The following is a 22,983-nucleotide window of genomic DNA, read 5'->3' on the forward strand; positions in this document are numbered from 1 at the left end:
TTGCCATGAAGTGATGGGACCATATGCCATGATCTTAGTTTTCTGAATGTTGAACTTTAAGCCAACCTTTTCACTCTCCTCTTTCATGTTCAGGATTCCATACAGATATGTATTAATATAAAATATTTGTTTTTCTCTTTCTGTTTTACTTGACTCTGTAGAATAGGCTCTAGGTTTGTCTGCCTCAGTTCAATGGACTCAAATTCATTCCTTTTAATGGCTGAGTAATATTCCATTGTGTATATGTACCACAACTTCTTTATCCATTCATCTGTCGATGGATCTAGGTTGCTTCCATGTCTTGGCTATTGTAAATAGTGCTGAAGTGAAAATTGGGGTACATGTGTGTTTTTGAATTATGGTTTTCTCAGGGTATATACCCAGTAGTGGGATTGCTGAGTCATATGGTAGTTTTAGTCTTAGTTTTTAAAGAAATCGCCATACTGTTCTGTATAGTGTCTGTATCAACCTAAGTTCCCACTAATAGTGCAAGAGGGTTCCCTTTTCCCCATGTCCTCTCCAGCATTTATTTTTTGTTAACTTTTAACTGATGGCCATTCTGACTAATATGAGGTGGTACCTCAGTGTAGTTTTGATTTGCATTTCTCTAATTAGTGATGTTGAGCATCTTTTCATGTGCCTGTTGGCCATCTCTGTTTCTTCTTTGGAGAAATGTCTATTTAGGTCTTCTGCCCATTTTTCAACTGGGTTTTTTAACTTTTTATTTTGTATTGGAGTATAGTGGATTAACAAACAATGTTGTGATGTCTCCAGTGAACAGCGACCAGACTCAGCCACACATATACATGTATCCATTCTTCCCCAGATGGCCCCCCATCCAGGCCATCACATAACTTTGAACAGGGTTCCATGTGCTATACAATGGGTCCTTGTTGGTTATCCATTTAAAAATAGCAGTGTATACATGCCCACCTCACACTCCCTAACTATCCCTTCCCCTCGTCCTTCCCCTTGGCAGTCATAAGCTCATTCTTGAAGTCTGTGAGTCTGTTTCTGTTTTTTAAGTAGGTTTATCTGTATCATTTCTTTTCAGATTCCACATACAAGTGATGTCATATGATATTTCTCCTTCTCTGTGTGACTTACTTCACTCAGTATGGCACTCTCCAGGGCCATCCATGTTGCTGCAAATTGCATTATTTTATTTTTTTATGGCTGATTAATATATTGTATTTTTGTACCACATCTTCTTTATCCATTCCTCTGTCGATGGACATTTAGGTTACTTCCACGTCTTGGCTATTGTAAACAGTGCTGTGATGAACATTGGGGTGCATGCTTCTTTTCAGATCATGTTTTTCTCCAGTTATATGCCTAGGAGTGGGATTGCAGAGTCATACAGTAGCTCTAGTTTTAGTTTTTTAAGGAACCTCCATACTGTTCTCCATAGTGGCTGTACTAATGCACATTCCCACCAACAGTATAGGAGGGTTACTGTCTCTCCACACCCTCTCCAGGATTTATTGTTTGTGGATTTTTTGAAGATGACCATTCTGTCTGATGTGAAGCAGTACCTCTTGTAGTTCTGATTTGCATGTCTCAGTTAGTGATGGTATCTTTTCAATGTGTCTGTTGGTTATCTCTTTCTTCTTTGGATAAATGTCTATTTAGGTCTTCTGCCCATTTTTTTTTTTATTGGGTTGTTTGTTTTTTGTTATTGAGTTGTATGAACTGTCTGTATATTTTGGAAATTAAGCTGTTATCAGTCACATTATTTGCAAATATTTTCTCCCAGTCTGTAGGTCGTCTTTTTTGTTTTGTTTATGGTTTCCTTTGTCGTACATTTTTGCTTTTATTTCTGTTGCCTTGAAGACTGACCTAAGAATGTATGATTTATGTCAGGATGTTTTGCCTGTGTTCTCTTCTAGAAGTTTTATGGTGTCATGTCTTAGGTTTAAGTCTTCAAGCCATTTCGAGTTTATTTTTGTGTATGATGTGAGGGTTTGTTCTAACTTCATTGATTTACATGTGGCTATCCAACTTTTCCACAGCCAACTTTGGTCATAGCAAACACCCTCTTCCAACAACACAAGAGAAGACTCTACACATGGACATCACCAGATGGTCGACAACAAAATCAGATTGATTATATTCTTTGCAGCCAAAGATGGAGAAGCTCTATACAGTCAGCAAAAACAAGACTGGGAGCTGACTGTGGCTCAGATCATGAACTCCTTGTTGCTAAATTCAGACTTAAACTGAAGAAAGTAGGGGAAACCACAAGACCATTCACGTATGACCTAAATCAAATCCCCTTTGACTATACAGTGGAAGTGAGAAATAGATTTAAGGGACTAGATCTGATAGACAGAGAGCCTGATGAATTATGGACAGAGGTTCGTGACACTGTACAGGAGACAGGGATCAAGACCATCCCCGTGGAAAAGAAATGCAAAAAGGCAAAATGGTTGTCTGAGAAGGCCTTACAAATAGTTGTGAAAAGAAGAGAAGCAAAAAGAAAGGGAAAGATATTCCCATTTGAATGCAGAGTTCCAAAGAATAGCCAGGAGAGATAAGAAAGCCTTCCTCAGCGATCAATGCAAAGAAATAGAGGAAAACAACAAAGTGGGAAAAACTAGAGATCTCTTCAAGAAAATTAGAGATACCAAGGGAACATTTCATGCAAAGATGGGTTCGATAAAGGACAGAAATGGTATGGACCTAACAGAAGCAGAAGATATTAAGAAGAGGTGGCAAGAATACACAGAAGAACTGTACAAAAACGATCTTCATGACCCAGATAATCATGATGATGTGATCACTCACCTAGAGCCAGACATCCTGGAATGTGAAATCAGGTGGGCCTTAGCATTACTACTAACAAAGCTAGTGGATGTGATGGAATTCCAGTTGAGCTATTTCAAATCCTGAAAGATGATGCTGTGAAAGTGCTGCACTCAATATGCCAGCAAATTTGGAAAACTCAACAGTGGCCACAGGACTGGAAAAAGTCAGTTTTCATTCCAATCCCTAAGAAAGGCAATCTCAAAGAATGCTCAAACTACCGCACAATTGCACTCATCTCACATGCTAGTAAAGTAGTGCTCAACATTCTCCAAGCCAGGTTTCAGCAATACGTGAACCATGAACTTCCAGATGTTCAAGCTGGTTTTAGAAAAGGCAGAGGAACCAGAGATGAAATTGCCAACATCCGCTGGATCACAGAAAAAGCAAGAGAGTTCCAGAAAAACATCTATTTCTGCTTTATTGACTATGCCAAAGCCTTTGACTGTGTGGATCACAATAAACTGTGGAAAATTCTGAAAGAGATGGGAATACCAGGCCATCTGATCTGCCTCTTGAGAAACCTGTATGCAGGTCAGGAAGCAACAGTTAGAACTGGACATGGACCAACAGACTAGTTCCAAATTGGGAAAGGAGTATGTCAAGGCTGTGTATTGTCACCCTGCTTATTTAACTTATATGCAGAGTCCATCATGAGAAACGCTGGGCTGGAAGAAGCACAAGCTGGAATGAAGATTGCCAGGAGAAATATCAATAACCTCAGATATGCAGATGACACCACCTTTATGGCAGAAAGTGAAGAGGAACTAAAAAGCCTCTTGATGAAAGTGAAAGAGGAGAGTGAAAAAGTTGGCTTAAAGTTCAACATTCAGAAAACTAAGATCATTGCATCTGGTCCCATCACTTCATGGGAAATAGATGGGAAGACAGTGGAAACAGTGTCAGACTTTATTTTTGGGGGCTCCAAAATCACTGCAGATGGTGACTGCAGCCATGAAATTAAAAGATACTTACTCCTTGGAAGGAAAGTTATGACCAACCTAGATAGCATATTAAAAAGCAGAGACATTACTTTGCCAACAAAGGTCCGTCTGGTCAAGGCTATGGTTTTTCCAGTGGTCAGACGTATGGATGTGAGAATTGGACTGTGAGGAAAGCTGAGCGCCAAAAAATTGATGCCTTTGAACTATGGTGTTGGAGAAGACTCTTGAGAGTCCCTTGGACTGCAAGGAGATCCAACCAGTTCATCCTAAAGGAGATCAGTCCTGAGTGTTCATTGGAAGGACTGATGTTGAAGCTGAAACTCCAGTACTTTGGCCACCTGATGCGAAGAGTTGACTCATTGGAAAAGACCCTGATGCTGGGAGGGATTGGGGGCAGGAGGGGAAGGGGACGACAGAGGATGAGATGGCTGGATGGTATCACCGACTCGATGGGCATGAGTTTGAGTAAACTCCGGGAGTTGGTGATGGACAGGGAGGCCTGGCGTGCTGCGATTCATGGGGTCACAAAGAGTCAGACACGACTGAGTGACTGAACTGAACTGATCCAACTTTTCCAACACCACTTTCCAAAGAGATTGTTTTTTCCTTGTTGTATATTCTTGCCTCCTTTGTCAAAGATTAATTGAGTATAGGTGTGTGGGCTTTTTTTCTGGGCTGTCTTTTTTCCCATTGATCCATATGTCTGTTTTTGTGCCAGTACCACACCGTTTTGCTTACTGTAGCTTCATGGTATTATCTGAAGTCTGGGAGGTTATGCTTCCTCCTTTCTTCTTATTCCTCAGGATTGCTTTGGCAATTTGGGGTCTCTTATGGTTCCATATACGTTTTAGGATTATTTATTCTAATTCTTTGAAAAATGTCGTGAGTAACTTGCTAGGTATCATGTTAAATCTGTAGTTTGTTTTGGATAATTATGGCCGTTTTAACAGTATGAATTCTCTTAGTCTAAGAGCATGGGATATCTTTCCATTTCTTTGAATCATCTTCAGTTACTTTATTAGTGTTCTGTAGTTCTCAGCGTCTTTCACTTCCTTGATGAGGTTTATTCCTAAGTTTTTATTTTTAATCTTTTTTGATGTGATTTTTTTAAAAGGATTGTCTGTTTACATCCCTTTCTGATACTTCACTGTTAGTGTAAAGAAATGCAGCCAGTTTTTGTATGTTAACTGTGTCCTGTCACCCTGCTGAATTTGTTTTATCAGTTCTAGTAGTTTTTGTCCATGTACCATTTGTTGTGAAAAGCTGCATTACCTCCTTTGAATTACTTTTCCACTTTGTCAAAAATCAGTTAGGCATATTTGTGTGGGTCTATTTCTGGCTTTTTTTGTTCTAGTGATTGTATCTATCTTACACTTGTATCACTTTTGGCAACTTGTTTTTCAAGGAATTTCTTTGTTTTGTCTGAGTTGTCAAATTTACTGGCATAAAATTATCTTTTTAATGCCTGTGATGTCCTGTTGTTCATTCCCGATATTGAAAATATATGTTCTCTCTCTTTTTCTTGGTTAGTCTAGCTAGGGATTTATCAGCCTCATTGATATTTTCAAGAGAACTGATTTTTGGTTTTTTGTATATTTCTTGTTTCTTATTTCATTGACTTCTACTCTTTGGTCTCTTTCTAATAACTTTGGTTAATTTTCTCCTTTTTGCCTAGCTTCTTAAGAGGGAAGCTTCAATCATTGGTGTTAAACCTTTCTTCCTTTCTGATATAAGCATTTATATTAGAAAATATAAATATATAAATTTCTTTTCAAATACTTTTTTAAGCACATCCCACAAATGTTGATATGTTCTATTTTCATTTTTATTGACTTTGGACTATTTTCTAACTGTCCTTTTGATTTCTTCTTTGACTCATTGGTTATATAGAGATACTTTGCTTAATTTACAGTTATTTGGAGACATTTGAAAAATCTTACTATTGAATTCAAATTTAATTCTGGTTATGGACAAAAAGTATACTCTGTCAGATCTCAGTCTTGGAAATGAACTGATACTAGTTTAAGACCCAGCATATGTTGGTGAACTTGAAAAGAATGTATTCCCGTAGTTGGTAGGTTTAGTGTTCTGTAATGTCTTCAGTCAGCTTTTCAAAAAAAACTGTGTCCAGGATTTTTCATTATCTTTTAAGTGATGTCTTGGTAAATATCTGGTACATAATGGTTGAAAGTACTTAAAAGAACTGTATACATAACGATATTGCTTATTCATCAGTATGCTTACTCCTAGTGGGGAAAAAAAAGCTTTATTTTTAATGGTTTATTACCTCAGTTAAGGTTATGATAGAAGATTTGTTATTAAGTAGCACCTATTATATAACCTGATATAATGTTTGCTAAATTTAACTGAAGATTTGTCTGTTTCTCAAGGTACACTGCATGATTGCTTCTTTCCACGGTAATCTCACATCTGAAACATGGCTACAGATTGGCTGGGCAGTATTGTGTCCATCAACTGTGGAGATAGCTTGGGTGTGTATCAGGGAAGAGTGTCAGCAGTGGATCAGGTCAGCCAGACCATTTCTCTCACCCGGCCTTTCCACAATGGAGTGAAGTGCCTTGTGCCAGAAGTCACTTTCAGGTGAGCGTCCTAACTGATTTCTTCAAATCCAGTCTGGTGATCTGTGGAGCTTGACCTAGGTCTCACTGCCAGTATTCTCTTGCATAGGACTACTTTTGTCAGGGGGGAGATTTTACAACCTTAGATCTTCTAGTTCTACTGCTGTTTTAGCAGAGACTTTGTGTAGTAATTAGCTTTCAGCTGATGATTCAGGGTTTGTGAAACATTTTTCTTATCTCTGTCAGACATGCAATATTATATTTAAATATGTCAAATTTAGAATCATCTTTCTGTTTTCTTTTATGGTTTCAGATTTCCTTTCTCACAGTTTTGTATTATTTGTGTTTTCTTATATCTAAGGCCTTTATTGATTCCCCCCCGCCCATCCCCCCACATAACTGTTTCTCTTTGCTATAATACAAAGATATAATACAAATCTTTGTAGTATAATTTATCTCCAGAGACACACTCTAGCTAGTAGCTAAAGTCCTTAGCTATAGGAATGTATTTTTCTTTAGTGTTTGCCAACAAATCTCAAGCTTAGATGTTGTCTTCACATCCCTCTTTTCACAAGTTTCACAGAAACCTTCCTTTCTTAATGTTTTTTTAAAAAAAGACTTTCTGGCAAGAGCTTCCCTGACTTCGTAAACAACACCCAGACCTAACCATTTCTGTAGGTGTGTATCCATCTTATTGCTTACCTCCTCTGAAGTCTTCACAGAAGATATACCCTTTATGTTCAGGGCTAACCTTATCACATATGCTTTATGTATTATTGTTTTCTATATCCTTTGAGACCCTACCCCTTTTCTTTTGTGTCTTCACTTTCAACCTTTAGACTGTCTCTCTTCTCGTCACTTTCTAACTTCCCCAGGCCCCCCCATAGTAAAAACACTCCTCCCCTCACTGCACACACCTTGCATTTGCCACTAGGTATTGCCCTGACTAATGACACCTTTCACCCGTTAGAAACTTAGGAATCATAATGAATTCTTCATTCTCTTGATCTTCATGTTGAGTTAGTCACCAAATTCGTTGGATTCCAAATGTTTTTTGGTTTCATCCTCCTTTCTCTCTTTGCATTGTCATTTGCTATATACACCCCCTCTTATTTCTGCCTCCTCTCCTGACTGCTGCCCCTGCCTCTAGTTTCTTCACTGTTCTTACAGCCACCAGAAAAATCCAGTGTGATTATGATCTGATCCCTGATTTTCTCTACAGCCTCACCTCTTGATGGCCCGCTACAAGCATTTGTCTCTTTAGTAACACTACAACATTTACAGTAACAACAGTAACATTTGCAGTTCCTCACATGGCCTCGGCCTCTGAGCCTTGGCTTAAGGTGCTCCTCTCCCTCCCATACTCTGCTTGGCCAGCTCTTATTTTCCCTCTCCAACCAGACTTAGCTTAAGTGCTTCATCCATCTCTACCAAACTAACATGTATTTTGCTTTGGGGGGCTGTAGTCCCCAGTACACACCTCTGTCATAGTATTGAACACTTTTGATTACCTACTTGAATTTTCTGCCGACCAGACTTTGAGTCCTGAGTCCTGTGTGAGCATGTATTGCTTTTCATCTTTATATACCCCACTCCTACTGCAGGGGTTACCACATAGTAAGTAATCTGTGTATACCTATTGAGTGAGCAGGTAGGTAAATGAATGAAAAAAGCCATTATGCATTCTAGAAATCTAAGATATTAATGATGGTTTTATGATTAACAATAGGTCTCTTTATTCTTTATTGAAGTATAGTTGATTTTCAATGTTGTATTAATTTCTGCTGTACAGCAAAGTGACTCAGTTACACACACAAATTCTTTTTAATGTTTTCTAGTATGGTTTATCCCAGGATATTGACTATAGTTCCCTGTGCTATACAATAGGATCTTGTCCATCCATCTATATGTAATAGTTTGTGTCTACTAACCCCAAATGCCCAGTCCATCTGTCTCCTACTCCCTTAACAATAGGTCTCTTTTTTGTTTTCCTTTTCTAAGTTTTTAATTTATTCTTTGTTTCTTTTTTAAAAATTTATTTATTTATTTTTTATTTATTTTTAATCGAAGGATAATTGCTTTGCAGTATTGTATTGGTTTCTACCAAATGTCACCATAAATCAGCCATAGGTTTACCTATGTCCCCTCCCGCTTGAACCTCCCGCCGACCTCCCCCCCCCCCCCCACCCCTCTAGGTTGTTACAGAGCCCCGGTTTGAGTTCCCTGAGCCACACGGCAGATTCCCATTTTGTCTGTTTTACATGTGGTAATACATGTTTCCATGTTACTCTCTCCACACATCCCACCCTGTCCTTCCTCCCCACCTCAGCTGTGTCCATATGCCTGTTCTCAATGTCCGTGTCTCTGTTGCTGCTCTGCAGATAGGTTCATCAGTACCATCTTTCTAGACTCCATATACATGCATTGGTATACGATATAAGAGTAGGTCTCTTTTAAAGGTCAGTGCTGTGTCCATTGAATGTTGGTGGCTAAGTCTTGTCTTTAAGTATGCCACCATCTTTTTTAGGTTTTGCCTCTGATGACTCACGGAAATGAAGCCCTCCAAAGGTGTGGCTTGTTGCTGTTGATCTCAGTTTCATCACTGTTATCACTATTATAGTTTTGAGACTTGGACTTTTTTATGTATTTCAGGGCAGGCGACATTACAGAATTAAAAATTCTGGAGATACCAGGCCCTGGAGAAACCCAACATTTTGGAGACCTTCATCAGACAGAATTAGGCTCCTCTGGTATTGGTTGCCAAGTTGGTATCAATCAAAATGGCACAGGCAAGTTGGTCAGGAAGCCAGCCTCTTCGAGCAGTGCCCCTCAGAACATCCCCAAGAGGACAGATGTGAAGAGCCAAGATGTTGCCATCTCTCCCCAGCAGCAACAGTGCTCAAAGAGCTATGTGGACAGGCACGTGGAATCCTTGAGTCAGTCCAAAAGTTTCCGTCGTCGGCACAACTCTTGTAAGTTGGATTAAGTTAATGTTTTTTCTTAACTTGATGTCTCATGTCCACTTATCCACTGCTGTTCTTTAAATAAGTCCTTTATTACCCTAATAAAAAAAGATGTTGGCAGGATTTCGCAGAAATATAGCATGGTTCTTTTATTCCGGTGCTGTTTCCTCAAGATGTTAAAGGGAAAGGAAATAAGCTGTTTGAGACTCACACCCGATCCCTCTCCCACTGCTTCCTCTCCTTCAGAAAATGTCTGTGATCGGCTCCAGTTCACGTAGACAAAAGTGATGTTGGTTTTGATCTGGTAAATGGTGGTAGTAATGATGTCTAAGTTGAACCAGCATTCAAGCTGTTCTAGGGGGTTCTTTTTTTTTTTTTTTTCCATTTATTTTTATTAGTTGGAGGCTAACTACTTTACAGTATTGTAGTGGTTTCTGCCATACATTGACATGAATCAGCCATGGATTTACATGTGTTCCCCATCCCATCCCTCTGGGTCTTCCCAGTGCACCAGCCCTGAGCACTTGTCTCATGCATCCAGCCTGGGCTGGTGATCTCTTTCACCCTTGATAGTATACTTGTTTCAAAGCTATTCTCTCAGAACATTTCTAGGGGGTTCTTGAATAAGTTTTGTTCTTGTGGTTTAACTCCCATCCTCAGTTAGAGGAGAGGATGGGATGGGCCTAGACATCTCTGTGATCTTACAGTTTCTGACAGACTGACAGTTTTAAATTTACTGTGTTCACTATCCCTGCCAGCCCACCAAGGAGAGCATTACACTGATGTGTGTTGATGCTCAGTTCTGTGTGTTACTGACAAATTGTCGAGTGCCGTTTGCTTATTACAGAACTGTAGTTAATTCACCAGAGTCAGGTATGCTGTTTAACATTTACTAGAATAATGTTATAGTAGTGAATTATAACATTCACTAGAAATTTATGTGGCCCTTCAGAAGCCAACATTTTTAAAGTTTTGAAGATGCCTGATTTCCATAAGTATAAACTATTGAAATTTTGGGAAAAAAAATTTAAAAAAATAAAGTATTTCAAGGCACTTTTTGCCTTCAGTGCTTCTTACATAACTATCTGAATTGACCTGAGACTGAAACTGAATTGTTAGTTCTTCTCTTTCCTTTGAAAAACTGTATAATGCTTGGATGGAAAATGACTTTTTCCATTTAGACTTTAACCTTCTCTGTGTTGCTTTATACTTTAAAACAAAACAAACAAACAAAAAGACACCTTTTTTCTTTACTAGAAAATTGACTTGTTTGTTAAAAGTTTGAATGTCCAAGCAGTTTATAATCTCTCATGGAGGAAGATAATCTTCATTAGCAATTTGCAAATTATTTCTTCCTACATATTTTCCCCATTAGTAATATCTTACATTACTGTGGTACATTTGTTACATTTAATGAGCCAGTTTTGATACATTAACCAAAGTCTATATTTTATTCAGCTTCCCTTAGTTTTTACCTAATGTCCTTGTTACAGGCTTTCATCCAGCATGCCACGTTACATTTAGTAGTCATGTCTTCTCTTGGCTCTTAGGGTTTCTCAGACTTTCACTGTTTTTGATGATCTAGACAGTTTTGATGAGTACTGGTTAGATATTTTGCAGCATATTCCTCAGTTGGTATTTGATGTTTTTTTTCTCATGATTAGACTGGGGTTATGTATTTTGGGGAGGAAGACACACAGAGATAAAGTGTCGTTTTCATTGCGTTGTATCAGTAGTGTGTACTGTCAGCATGGTGTGCCTTTTTTCTTGGCTGCCCTCAGTCTTGTTGCTGCATGGAGGCTTTCTCTAGTTGCAGAGCATGGGGGCTACTCTCTTGTTTCTTTGTGCAGGCTTCTTATTGTGGTGGCTTCTCTTGTGAAGCACAGGCTCTTGGGCATGCAGACTTCAGTAGCTGCAGCACATGGGCTTGTAGTTGCTGCTCATGGCCTTAGTTTCCCCATGGCTTGTGGGATCTTCCTGGACCAGGGGTAGAACTGGTGTGCCCTGCATTGCCAGGTGGATTCTTAATCACTGGACCACCAGGAAAGTCCCACATTGTATTTCTTTTGACATTAACAATGATCGCCTGACTGAGGTGGTGTGTGTCAGATTTCTCTTCTGAAGTCAGTATGTGCAGCCACACGTAAGGAGTGGAGAGTTACGCAGAGTGTCTACATAAGTTACTTGGAATCCTTCTCTACTAGAGATAGGTCTCTTCTTTCTCATTTATTTGTTCAGTTATTTATTTTTATCAGTATGGACTTAAAGGGCTTCTCTAGTGGCTAAGTGGTAAAGAATCCACCTGCAATGCCAGAGATGTAGGTTCGATCCCTGGGTGGAGAAGGTCCCCTGGAGAAGGAAACTGTAATCCACTCTAGTGTTCTTGCCTGGGAAATCCATGGTCGGAAGGAGCCTGGCTGACTGCAGTTTTTTGGGTGGCTAAGAGTCGGACACGACTTAGCAACTGAACTACAACACATGGACTTACAAGTGTTTATTTTATACTTTGGTTTATAATTCAATACCACTTTATTTTGGTAATCAAATTGTTTCAACTTTGGCCACTGTGAGCTCTTTCAGTTGGCTCTTGTGTCCCTTGGACATGCTCCCATCATTGTGGATGGGTTCCCCCTCCCCCAGTACTTCCTTACTATCTAGCACTACAAGATGCTCCAGGTTTATCTTCTGTATTTCCTGCTCCAGCTCTAGACTCAGCCATGTCTCCAAGGGGTCCTGTCTCCTTTTATTGGAGAATGGTATTACAAACCGCTGTCTAGGTACTAGATGTGTTCCTTGCTACTGGGTGTCACCCTTTCAAAAGCTGACAGAGCAAGGAAATATATATGTATATACTTAACAGTGTAGATACATATATCTATAAATACTTCTATATGTAACCATCACTACTATATTAAGCTAAATGAGTTCATGATGTGACCAAGTCTAATCCATTACCACATGGATCATTCTAGCCTCCTCCTCATCTGTGACCTCTCCCTCCAGCTGTGAGAAACCCATACTATCTGCCACCTGACTTAAATTATTCAATTCCAGTATACATATCAGAATTACAGTACTAACCCTAAGGTATAACCCATTCCCTTCATTGATTTGTTTCATGTATTTATAAAAGATTGTTTCCTTGCATTCTGCATCCCATCTGGGGATCCTCCAACCTCCTCACTCTTTTGCATACATTAAGGCTCACTCTGTACTCTATAAAAAGTTTTGTGGGTTTTAACAAATATATATCTTATATCTAATATCTTTACAATACTAAGCAGACTTCCCTGTTTCACCTATTTAGTCCTTCCCTTTTTCCTTCCCTGACTGCCTGTCGCAACCCCGCTCCAAACAGCTACTGACCTTTTTACCATCTTCCTCTGTAGTTTTGCCTTTTCTAATCACATAATTAAAATCACACAGTATATAGCCTTTTCAGAGTAGCGTCTTTCACTTAACATTATTTATTTAAGATTTATCCATGTCTTTTTGTGGCATGATAGCTCATTTCCTTTTATTGATGAACAGTATCCCATTGTATGGGTATAAAACTGTTTATCCATTTACCTTTTAGAGGGCATCTTGGTTGCTTCTAGCTTTTGATGATTATGAACAAAGCTGCTGTAAATATTTGTGTGCAGGTTTTATGTGGACAAGACTTTTTAGATGAGTTGGGTAAACACGCATGAGTATGATTGCTGGATGTATGGTGAAACTGTCACTTTGTTTCCTCCCCCCCCATACTAACAGTTATAGGAATTCTTGAAAGAGTACAGTTAACTTCAAAACAAGTAATTTATTTGATCTTTAACAAGTCACTCTGATATAGTAAAAAGTGGGGTCACTCTCAGAAGTATACTCTGGTTGGTTGATGCTTCTTTTGCTTTTGCTATTTGATCAATTCTCATTTTCTAGATTATTACTGCATGTAAATAAGGTTAAGAGATGATGGACAGTAAAATGTTGGGTTCTTTTTCCAAAAATTTCTCTTTAATCCAGATTTGTGTGGAAGATGGCCATGGCCTGGGAGTTTGGTGATTGGATGTGACTCAGAATTGGTTTGTGATGGAAAGCAGAGTAAATTTATTTATTTGATCAGCGAACCCTGTAAAATAAGAAGTAAGGTCTGCTGAGAGTTGACTGATTAGCATTTATGTAGCATTCTAAGGACCCCAAGGAAGTATATTGGTTTCTTCCCACCACAGTTGTAATGTAGATTATTAATGTTTTTTTCCATTGATGGATGAGAAATGGAGATTAAGTATTTTTTTCATTAGAGAGCTATAAATCAGATTTTCTCTGGTGTGTGTAGATTGATATTGAGACTAGTAGATTGATAAAGCTATAAGAATATAATTTCTCACAAATTCTGGCTTTTAATTGTCTTTCAAAGTTAGTAATGAGTTGTTGAAGGATTTGTTGGTTCTAGTTACCTGATCCAACATTGATGTGAGATTTAGCACAGGCAGATTTTAATCTCTTCTTTTAGGTTGGGAGTTGGGAGGGTGGTTATAAAGAATAGTTTCTATAACCTTGGTCACTGAACTAACACTCAAAAGAGTATTTGTCAAGTAGGTGAATGGAATATCAGTTCCAGGGAACAGAGGGAAGCCTCTTGAATCCTCTTATATGGTCTGTTTAATGTAACAGTGATCCCACCATCTCAGGTCCTAAGATTATTTTTTGCTAAGTTTTCATGGTCCTTCTGAGGTCCTAATGTGACTTCATTACCTCCTTGGATGTGCTTCATATAGCCAACAAACTTGAAAACCCGGGTGCTCTTGCTGGAACCCAAGAGGTTGATTGATTACTAGGGTCTAGAATTGGGAGTTGAAAAGAAGGCACTAGATACTCTTAGGAACCTCCTCATAAAGCCCATTGAGACTGGCACTAAAACGTTTGCAATTTGACCTTCAAGTGCCCTTTAGCATGTTAAGTGCAGGACAGAGCTCCCCTTTACAATATGTGTGTGACAAACGCCAATAAATAAGTAGCACTGAGTGTTACACAACAATGGGTTTGTTGTAAGTTATCCTGGCCAAAGAGCCTCTGTGCCAAAGGCTGGCAGCAAAATGGCACAGGAAGGCGGCCAGCCTCTAGTCTTAACACACACTTGGCCCTGGTAATTGAAAGGTAAAGAAATCTGGGAAGCACTGTTTATCTTTTCCAAGGGAAGTGCTTTTCTCTTCCAGGGGCCAAAGGCCAGTTTAATGCAGAGCCAGGCCCTTTGCGGTGAGTAAGCCAAGTTTTGAGACAGCTTATTCACCTAGGACTTCCCAATATTTTTTTTAAACTATGAGGAAAGGGAAGAATAAGAGACAACTAAGCATGTTAGCCTGCCTTTAATTTACCTTACATTCTCTTTATCTTTTTCTTGCTGATATGTGATGTCAGTATTTCCTCTTAGAAGGAAATTTTTTTTCGCTGTCTGCTTTCTTAAAAGTATTTGGAACATAGCTGATCCTTAGTGTATCTTTGTCAAATGAACGAATGGAAGTTCTGTATTCAGTGACAACATGAGAAAATACCTGATACTTTCTGAAGTAAGAACTGTGGGTTTGTGAGTTATGTTTGTAGTTTGTGGTCAAGCCACAAATGATCTCCCTTTTTGCTTCTTTTCCTCTGTCTTCTTTCCCATTGATTAATTGCTTGTCTTCATCTGTCATTGGGATAGGTTCAGGACAGTTTATTGTCAGTTCACGCTGGACTTGACTGAACTCCTTTCCTCTGAAGTCCTTGCCTCATGCTCCCTCTTGTATTGTTGACAACTCATCTTTCTGTCCTTTTCAGTCACGCAACATGCCTGGCATAGTTTTTAATGGTTCCCTTTCTTTCTCATAAGTTAGTCTCAAGTTGCCCTTTCTTTTATAACCTCTTTAGAGTTTTTTTGTTTGTTTGGGGGTTTTTGTTTTTTGATGTGGCTGTTGTGAATTTTTAATTCATCAGAGGTTTTTTTTTTTTTTTTTTTTTGTATGCTTATCGTGTAGGCATGGTGCTGGCTGGCAGATCTGAATGACAAGTGACAGACTTAACACCTTGAGTAAAACAGAGATTCAAAGAATTCTGGTTAAGTTCAGTTAATTTCAGGAAAAACATTTTTGTCTTTTTAATTTTAACGGCAGTCTTAGCTGGAGAAAATACCTCTGAGAGGCATGATGTAGAGCAGAGTGAGCAAACTTCTTCTGTAAAGGGTGAGATATAAAATATTTTAGGGTTTATAGGCCATAAGGTCTCTGTCTCAAACATTTAACTTTGTAGCCTTAGACAATATATAAACAAAGGAATGTGACCAGGTACCCATAAAACTTTTATTTACAGAAGCAGGTGATGTTTGGTCTGGATTTGGCCCCAGGACTATGATAAAGAGTATACACTTAGGGTGAAGTGGTAATCCATATCGATTCATGTTTGGAATAACTTTGTTTATTTTTTAATTTTGGAGGCTATCTTTTTAGGTCTGGTTAACTTTTAAAAACACTCTGGTTAAAGAAGGCCTGTAAGAGGAATAGAGGAAGTGTTACCTCTGCCATTCTTTTGTTCACTTGTGAGTGCATTATTGGTATTATCTTTATTACAGGTTTTTTTTTAAGTTATCTTTTAAAGCCACTTATTTTTGTGTGCTTCAGTAGTTAAAAATGTATATAGTTGTACAATATGAATGTACTTAATGCTGTTGAACTGTACACTCAAAATGGTTTAAATGATAAATTGTATGTTATGTATATTTTACAACAGTTTAAACATTTTGATGTGAATCCACTTGTTGTTATGGACTGTCACTCATTCCTCAGGCAGCTCAAATACTGCCAGTGACTGGGTAGCATGAAACTTCTTAAGGGTGCTGATTTCCATCTGTGCCTTAAGTTCATAAGGCTTAAATTCTTCCTTTTTTTGTTAGAAGAAAAAGTAAATAAAATATTCAGTATCTTTTCCCCACATCATCCTTTGTGGATCATCGGTGGGTCATCCTTTGCCCTCCTGGGTGGGCACACAACCACTGGAGAGAGACCACTGGGCCAAAGACTTATTTCCTAATATTGATTTAATATTGACTTAATATTGAGGCAGTACAATGATAACCTTGCAAACTGGACTTTTTCTCTGTTTCTTTGCTTGCCTGCATGTATTACTAATGGTGTTATCCTGACCATGTATTTTCATGCTTGTTCTCCCATTCCTAATCCAGCCCTGTTTTCTCATCCGTGTTTCTATAGCACTTTATATAAACTTCTCATTATATTGTATTTTAACTATTATATCTCTCCTTCCTTTTGGGTAACTTGTCTTGATTATGTACTGTATTCCAGGTACTTAGCTGTGGCACACAAAATGCTCTCATTAAATGTTTTTGTCAAATTATTGAAACTAGAACTTCACCCACACTTCGACAAGCTTCTCAGTGGTTCGTAATCTCAGCTTTATAAAAAGCTGACTTTTTATAAAAAAAAAAAAAGCTGACTTTTTTTATAAAAAGCTGAATCAGCCAACTCTTCCTTCCTTTTATAATTTTGGTCAGCCTTAGATTTTTCTCTGAGGCCTAAATCTCATCTTTACTGCCAGCATAGCCCTTTTCCATATCAGTATTTGGCATGAGGAAGATTTAGACATGAGTTACATACGCATAGTATACATCTTTCAGAATAATTATTGTAATTAATCTGGCTGATGTTGATTTATCTGTTAAATATTTATTGACGGACTGCTGTGTACTAGAAACCCTGTTAGGGGTACCACAGTGAGCATTTTACATACAAGAAAATTGAGAAGTTGGATGATAGATTATCAACATGTTAATAACAGAACTGAAACTAGGTCCTAGGTCTCCTGACTCATGGTCCACTGAACAGAAAGGAGTTGCTGTGAGAAGTTAGAGCAGTATAGTTGGGATAATCTGTATGAGGGGGTTTGCTCATGATCATCCTAACCTCTGCTTGAGTGTTTTGAAAATTGAGGAGCTCAATTTCACAAAAGGAAGTACATTATGTTTATTCAGACTGTGTTGAAGGTTCCGTTTGGCATACCAGTCACCTGATTCATCCTTTCGGGGTGGTCAGATGGGGATCAACCTATAAATTCAGTTCAGGATTCTCTGGGAAGGCGTGGTTTGGAGAATTCTGTGGGGTCTCTGCTGCTGGAGGAGTAGTTGACTGACGTGTGGTGGCCAGATAGAGTCTCAGAGACAGAGAGTGACTTGAGTGCTATGGTGTTGATACACACCTTGGTGTGGCCTCTACAGAATTATGTCAGTATGGTCCTTGTCATCATCTGATGGTTCAGGAATTGCTAACCCAGAGTGATAAAATTTTAAGAAAAGAGATCACATTAACCAGAAGATCTAAAAACAGGCCTGTAAGTCAAAATATATCAACTTAAAGTGGCAGATGTATATCCGTCCCAAGATCTGGAATCTGTCTAAACCCAGGGATTCCCTTTCTACTGAGGTCTAGCCTGAGATTGAATTAAATCAGAAAATGACTTGCTTGGTAAGCATGGAATTCAGAGCCACTTGGACAGAATCTTTCTTTGAACTTCAAGTGACGAGGACTTGGCTTTCTTTTACTCTGGTGGTTTCTCTCTTAATCAATAGCTGGACATTCAGAATCAGACCACCTGGACTTGTGTGGAGAGACTGCTGTGTTCTTGCCCTCCACTCTTTTGATATAGTCAGTTGTCAAAAAAGCCTCAATCTTTACCAATTCCCTTATGAAGGGCAGCGCTTCAGATTTTCAGGAGTACTGCTTATTTCATATTCACTGTTACTTGGGTACTTTATGAAATCTACTATTCCATGAGATTTGTGGTAATTTGTGCTCCCCACTGAGCACTTTCTGTGAGTATACTGACTTTAGTTCCTGTTTTTTTCTGCAGGGTCATCTAGTAGCAGGCACCCAAATCAGGCAACTCCAAAGAAAAGTGGCTTAAAGAATGGCCAGATGAAGAATAAAGATGATGAGTGTTTTGGGGATGATATTGAGGAGATCCCAGACACAGATTTTGATTTTGAAGGGAACCTGGCCCTTTTTGACAAGGCAGCTGTGTTCGAGGAGATTGACACCTATGAGAGGAGAGGCGGTACCCGCTCCCGGGGCATCCCAAGTGAGAGGCCTGCTCGGTACCGCCACGATGAGAACATCCTGGAGTCAGAGCCCATCGTCTACCGTCGGATCACAGTGCCCCACGGTGTGAGCAAGGAGTTCTGCACAGGTGAGTTAACCCCACATCCCACTGGCATGCCCTCCCCCCACACACACTTTTTTTTGGTACTTGAAACAGAATGATCCAGATTCTGAGTCAGAGTCTTGTAGTAGGAAGTAGCTTAAGTGGCATGGTCGTTGGCCCATTATATTGTCTTTTAGAGATAGTGGCCAGTTTATCATCCTGCTTACCACTCGATTGGGATGGGGGCTGATTTTTCTACATGTCCATTTATATCCTGCGCCTGGCAGGATCTGGTCTACTGTTTATTAAGAAGGTTATGGTTAACAACTAAAGGCATAGAGGCTAACTCTCTAGCTTGACATAGTTAGATTTGTTTTCACTTTGGCTTTCCTATTACTGCCTGTAGATTTTACCAGAGGTTCAGCTCTGTTGCACTGGTTGTTTGCTGGGGTAAGAAATAGTCAGAGCTGAGTGGTTGAAACCATTGGCTAAAATTACATAAATTACGTTTGTTTACTGTACTGTCCTCATCTCCTGCTAGCTGTGGTCAATAAGGAGCTAGTCATAAAGTTCAATGACAGTAGTACCTTGGTAGTTATGTATAGGTCACCGTCCATGTATGATAGCCTAGTCTGTTAGCTCAGTAATTTTAAACTCTTTCTCTCTTTTTTAGCATAAGGATCTTTTCTTCAAACGTGGCCTTTGAGGCAGCCATGGGACAGGTGGTCTGTGTCATCTCTGTCTCTGTCCCTTCCCCTCCAAACTTATTGACTGGGCTTCTTGGAATACAAATAGAAACTATCATTATTGAGTGATTTAGGAGCTAAAGGGGGAATCATAATCATTTTAATAGGGATAATAATCGTTTTGGCTTCAAGTCTTGAAAATAGGGTAGAAGTAGCTTGAAAAATAGTAGCAGTTACAGGGAGATTTATGGAGACAGCTTAATTTCATTTTAGGGAAAATCAGATATGGCATGGCATTTTTGTAGACATCAGCGGGGCTCTGTTGTATTTGGTTTTGCTTGTGTGTAAAAGGTTCCATGTGAAAAGAAAATAAGCAGATTGTCAGTAGAAGACAGAAATTAGTATTCTTTCTTAACCTTTCAGACTCTGGTAGTCATGCCTCTTTGCTAACGTAGACTTGCTGGACTCTTTTTTTTTTTTTTTTTCTTACCACCTGTGCTAAGGCAAATAACGTAACTCAGAATCAGACTTCATTTAAATTGTCAGGTTTTAAGCTTTTCAAAGGCAGCTGTCATTCAGCAGGCTGGTAGTATACTCAGATCTTGACATCCATCCACTTTTGACTGCTCTCCTTTTTACTACCCTCAGTGACAAAATAAGCTGCTTCTACTGGTAACTTCCTGGAAGCTGAGGTGGTTGGCTCATGCTGTTTGTGACTTCCCGGAGGTTCCTAAGCTTGGGGAGATTATGGCCTGCCTCAGAATGAAGTGGCTTAAAGGGAGACAGTAGCAGCAAGAATCAGGAAAGATTCTCAAATCCAAAAGACCCTAAAAAAACATTTGCCAAAGTAGACAACAGAAGAGGTGGGAACTTTTTTTTTTACTATGTACTCCGTTTTCCCAGCTTAGTCTTCATACTTTGTTTAATTTAATGAAAGAAATGAAAGTTCCCTCCTCTCATATTTTTTAATCACAATTGTGATTAACAGACATACTACAAAGCACATGTGCTAGACGTTGGCCAGGAACTCGGGTATGGCCGCTTGTGGTATGTCTCAGCCAGCTGGATTTCACTGGAGCATTGACAGTGAGGGGAGAAGAAGTCCTATAGCGTCATCTGTCTGGTTTTTCTCTTTGTTCTCAGCAGTGATAGGAGTGGAATTAAAGTCGTTTTGTCAGGCAGGATCTCTGCTGAAAACAGAGCGGGCATGCAGTTATCTTGCTGAGCAGCTTCTCCCACAAGTGATTTTGTCTGCTCCAGCTTCAAGGCACAAGCGTTGAAGCAGGTTTTTACTCAGTGTTATTCACGTAGTGCCTGGCTGGGGGCACTTTTCTAGTTGGATCTCCTATCCAAATGTTAGTATCATAAGGCAAACTATATGGAAAATGTGGGGAAACAAGCTAGGACCAAAAAAGTTAGGTTACTTGATCACCTAGTGTAATTTTATCATTTATGCAGGTTGAGGACATTGAGGTCCAGAGAGGCAAAGGTACTTACAAACCTTATCTATCACTTTTCTTTTCCTTTTCTGAATGTAGGTAAATTAAAGAGAAAGAAGGATATGAGAAGGATAGTTTAATGGCACTTAGATTATAATATAGTCTTTTCTCTTTACTTCCCTTAAAAGTAGACCAACTTAGATCAACAATTGTGGAGAGTGACTTGGCTTGCTCCCCAGTCTAGCCTTGTGGCATTCATGTCCTAGAACTCCAAACCTATTTTCCTCTAATACCCAGAGTTGCAAAAGAACAGCATGTTTACTACCCATTTGGTAATGGTTTGGGTGTCAGGAATCTGGCAGCTTGCTGCTGGTATCCTACACATTGGCTGCATGCTAAGTGGTGTCAACAGTCTCTAAGCTGTTATTCTCTCATTGCTCATATTCCTCTTGGCAAGACTGTCTGCCAACTGTGTGTGTGGTGGGGGCAGTTATGAAAGGTCTATTGATTGGGAAAACACATTCAGGAAGCAACTAAATTTAGCTCTTTGTTTCACCCAAATCTTTTCTCTCTGGAAAGCCCCTTTGGGTCCTTTAACCGTGCTGCTGTCTCCAGCAGATTGTCGGACATTCCTCCAGCTTGGACCTACCTAAATGATGGTATCCAGTAGTTGCAGATGTGTTGGTTAAGTTTGGCTATAAAATGCAAGATGTGTGTGAGCAGTCTATGTTCAGAGGTGAGAGGTCCCCAAAGAACACGTTAGGAGAGTGATAAGTCTTCACAGAAGAATCTTTGCTGAACATTAATAATATTGTAAAAGTAGTGTTTAAGATAGTTTGGGCCAGTCAAAATGCTGTTCTTATTATGTGTAAGTCACTCTAAGACAGTCCTTGCACCCATACTATTAAGATGTACTAGGAAATGGAAAGATACCATATATGCCTGAAGTCCAGTGAGAATGTGGACTTTAAATCCATGGGGTGTTGAGAGGCAGGAGAGGTCCTGAAGGTGGGGTGATCGGGGAAGGCTTCATAGAAGGAGCAGGACAGAAGCCTTGAAACATGGGCAAGATTTCATCAGAGAGGAAGAGGAAGATATTTATGGGTAGGCTGGGCAGATGCTGGTGCATAGTGTGAGTAAAGGGCTGTGTGGGAGATTGGCTGTGGCTGGTTTGACCAGGGTAGAGATTTTTGTGGGGGGTGGAGGGAGGAGTAGGAGTTGAAAACAGCTTTAGACCAGAGCAGAGCCTTGTGTGCTAATGTTGTCCCCTGTTTTATGACCATGAAGAGCAACTGAAGGATTCTGAAAAAGGCATAGTATGTGCGGGGCATGAATGGCAATGAGTGTCTAGTTGTAGTTAGATTGCATGAATTCAGAACAGGCCAAGTCTATATGTTTTATGATTTTCTTCCTGCATTGCTTTTTGGCTGAGCCCTAAGAAAGCAAATAGTAGTGTTGCCACACTAAGGGACCTACTAATCATTAAAGGCTTCCATGCGGAGGCTTCTGTAGGATCAGAGAATTGAGTTATGCAGCTGCGTGAGGACTCCTGAACCTATTTCCTTATCTACAGTGGGATAATGCTTGTCATTTAAATGAGGTTATGTGATTGCAGCCAGTTACGCTGACTGCGCTCTTTTCCCACTTCCACACGGGGGCCTGGTGCGCAGTGGCTGCAAATAGCACCCTCCTCGGTAGTGTATGCAGTCTGTTGCCTGCACAGGTTGCCCTCAGGGGCCTTGGAGATAGCCCTTTGCAGTGGATGCTCATGACTGCCATGCCGTCATCAGTCTAGGCTCCAGACTTGTATGTTAGGTGTCTTTGGAAAGCCCCAGGGCACAGTGACCAGGGTCCACACTGGCCAAGTCATGATGTCCATTCATACCAGGCTTCAGAACAAGGAGCATGTGATGGAGGCCCTCTGCAGGACCAAGTTCAAGTTCCTTGGCTGCCAGAAGATCCATATCTCCAAGAATTGGGGACTTGCTAAGTTTAATGTGGATGAATTTGAAAACGTGGTGGCAGAAAAGCGGCTCTTCTGGAATGGTTGTGGGGTCAAATACATCCCTCACTGTGGCCTCTGGACAAACGGTGGGCCCTGCACTTGTGAGAGCCTTCGCACTGCCCCTCTTTACTCATGCTCACCAGCAAATCCTGCTTTCCTGTTGAGGAAAAAAAATGAGATCATGTAGAAAGCAGCTAGTGTAGTGCCCAGCTTATAATTATTGTTCAGTCAGTAGTGAATTGCAGAGACATTCGCAGTAAAGTTACTTCAAAGCATCAACATTTATAAAATTTATACTAGACGCCATTCTGGATCCTCTGGGTAAGTCATTGTCCGTCACCTCAGGGGCCTTAGAATATAGGGTAACCAGATGTGTAAACAAGTAAATTATGGAAGTGTA

At 39.7% G+C, this 22,983-nt stretch overlaps 1 protein-coding gene and 1 pseudogene across 3 annotated transcripts in view; both read left to right on the forward strand.

Moving 5' to 3' along the window:
* The window catches only part of EDC3 (enhancer of mRNA decapping 3), a 57,593-nt gene that overhangs the window by 17,651 nt on the left and 16,959 nt on the right, over nt 1–22,983 (forward strand). For all 3 annotated transcript variants that reach the window (XM_061158998.1, XM_061158999.1, XM_061159000.1), the window contains 3 exons: nt 6,140–6,350; nt 8,981–9,300; nt 18,163–18,498. In XM_061158998.1, coding sequence (XP_061014981.1) covers nt 6,187–6,350; nt 8,981–9,300; nt 18,163–18,498 — 820 coding nt within the window. In that variant the 5' untranslated portion in view covers nt 6,140–6,186. Of the gene's footprint in view, nt 1–6,139; nt 6,351–8,980; nt 9,301–18,162; nt 18,499–22,983 lie in introns of those variants that run through there.
* On the forward strand, nt 22,188–22,329 carry LOC133068680 (small nucleolar RNA SNORA70; annotated as a pseudogene).

This window comes from Dama dama, chromosome 13, assembly GCF_033118175.1.
Source record: "Dama dama isolate Ldn47 chromosome 13, ASM3311817v1, whole genome shotgun sequence".
NCBI classification, from domain to species: Eukaryota; Metazoa; Chordata; class Mammalia; order Artiodactyla; family Cervidae; genus Dama; species Dama dama.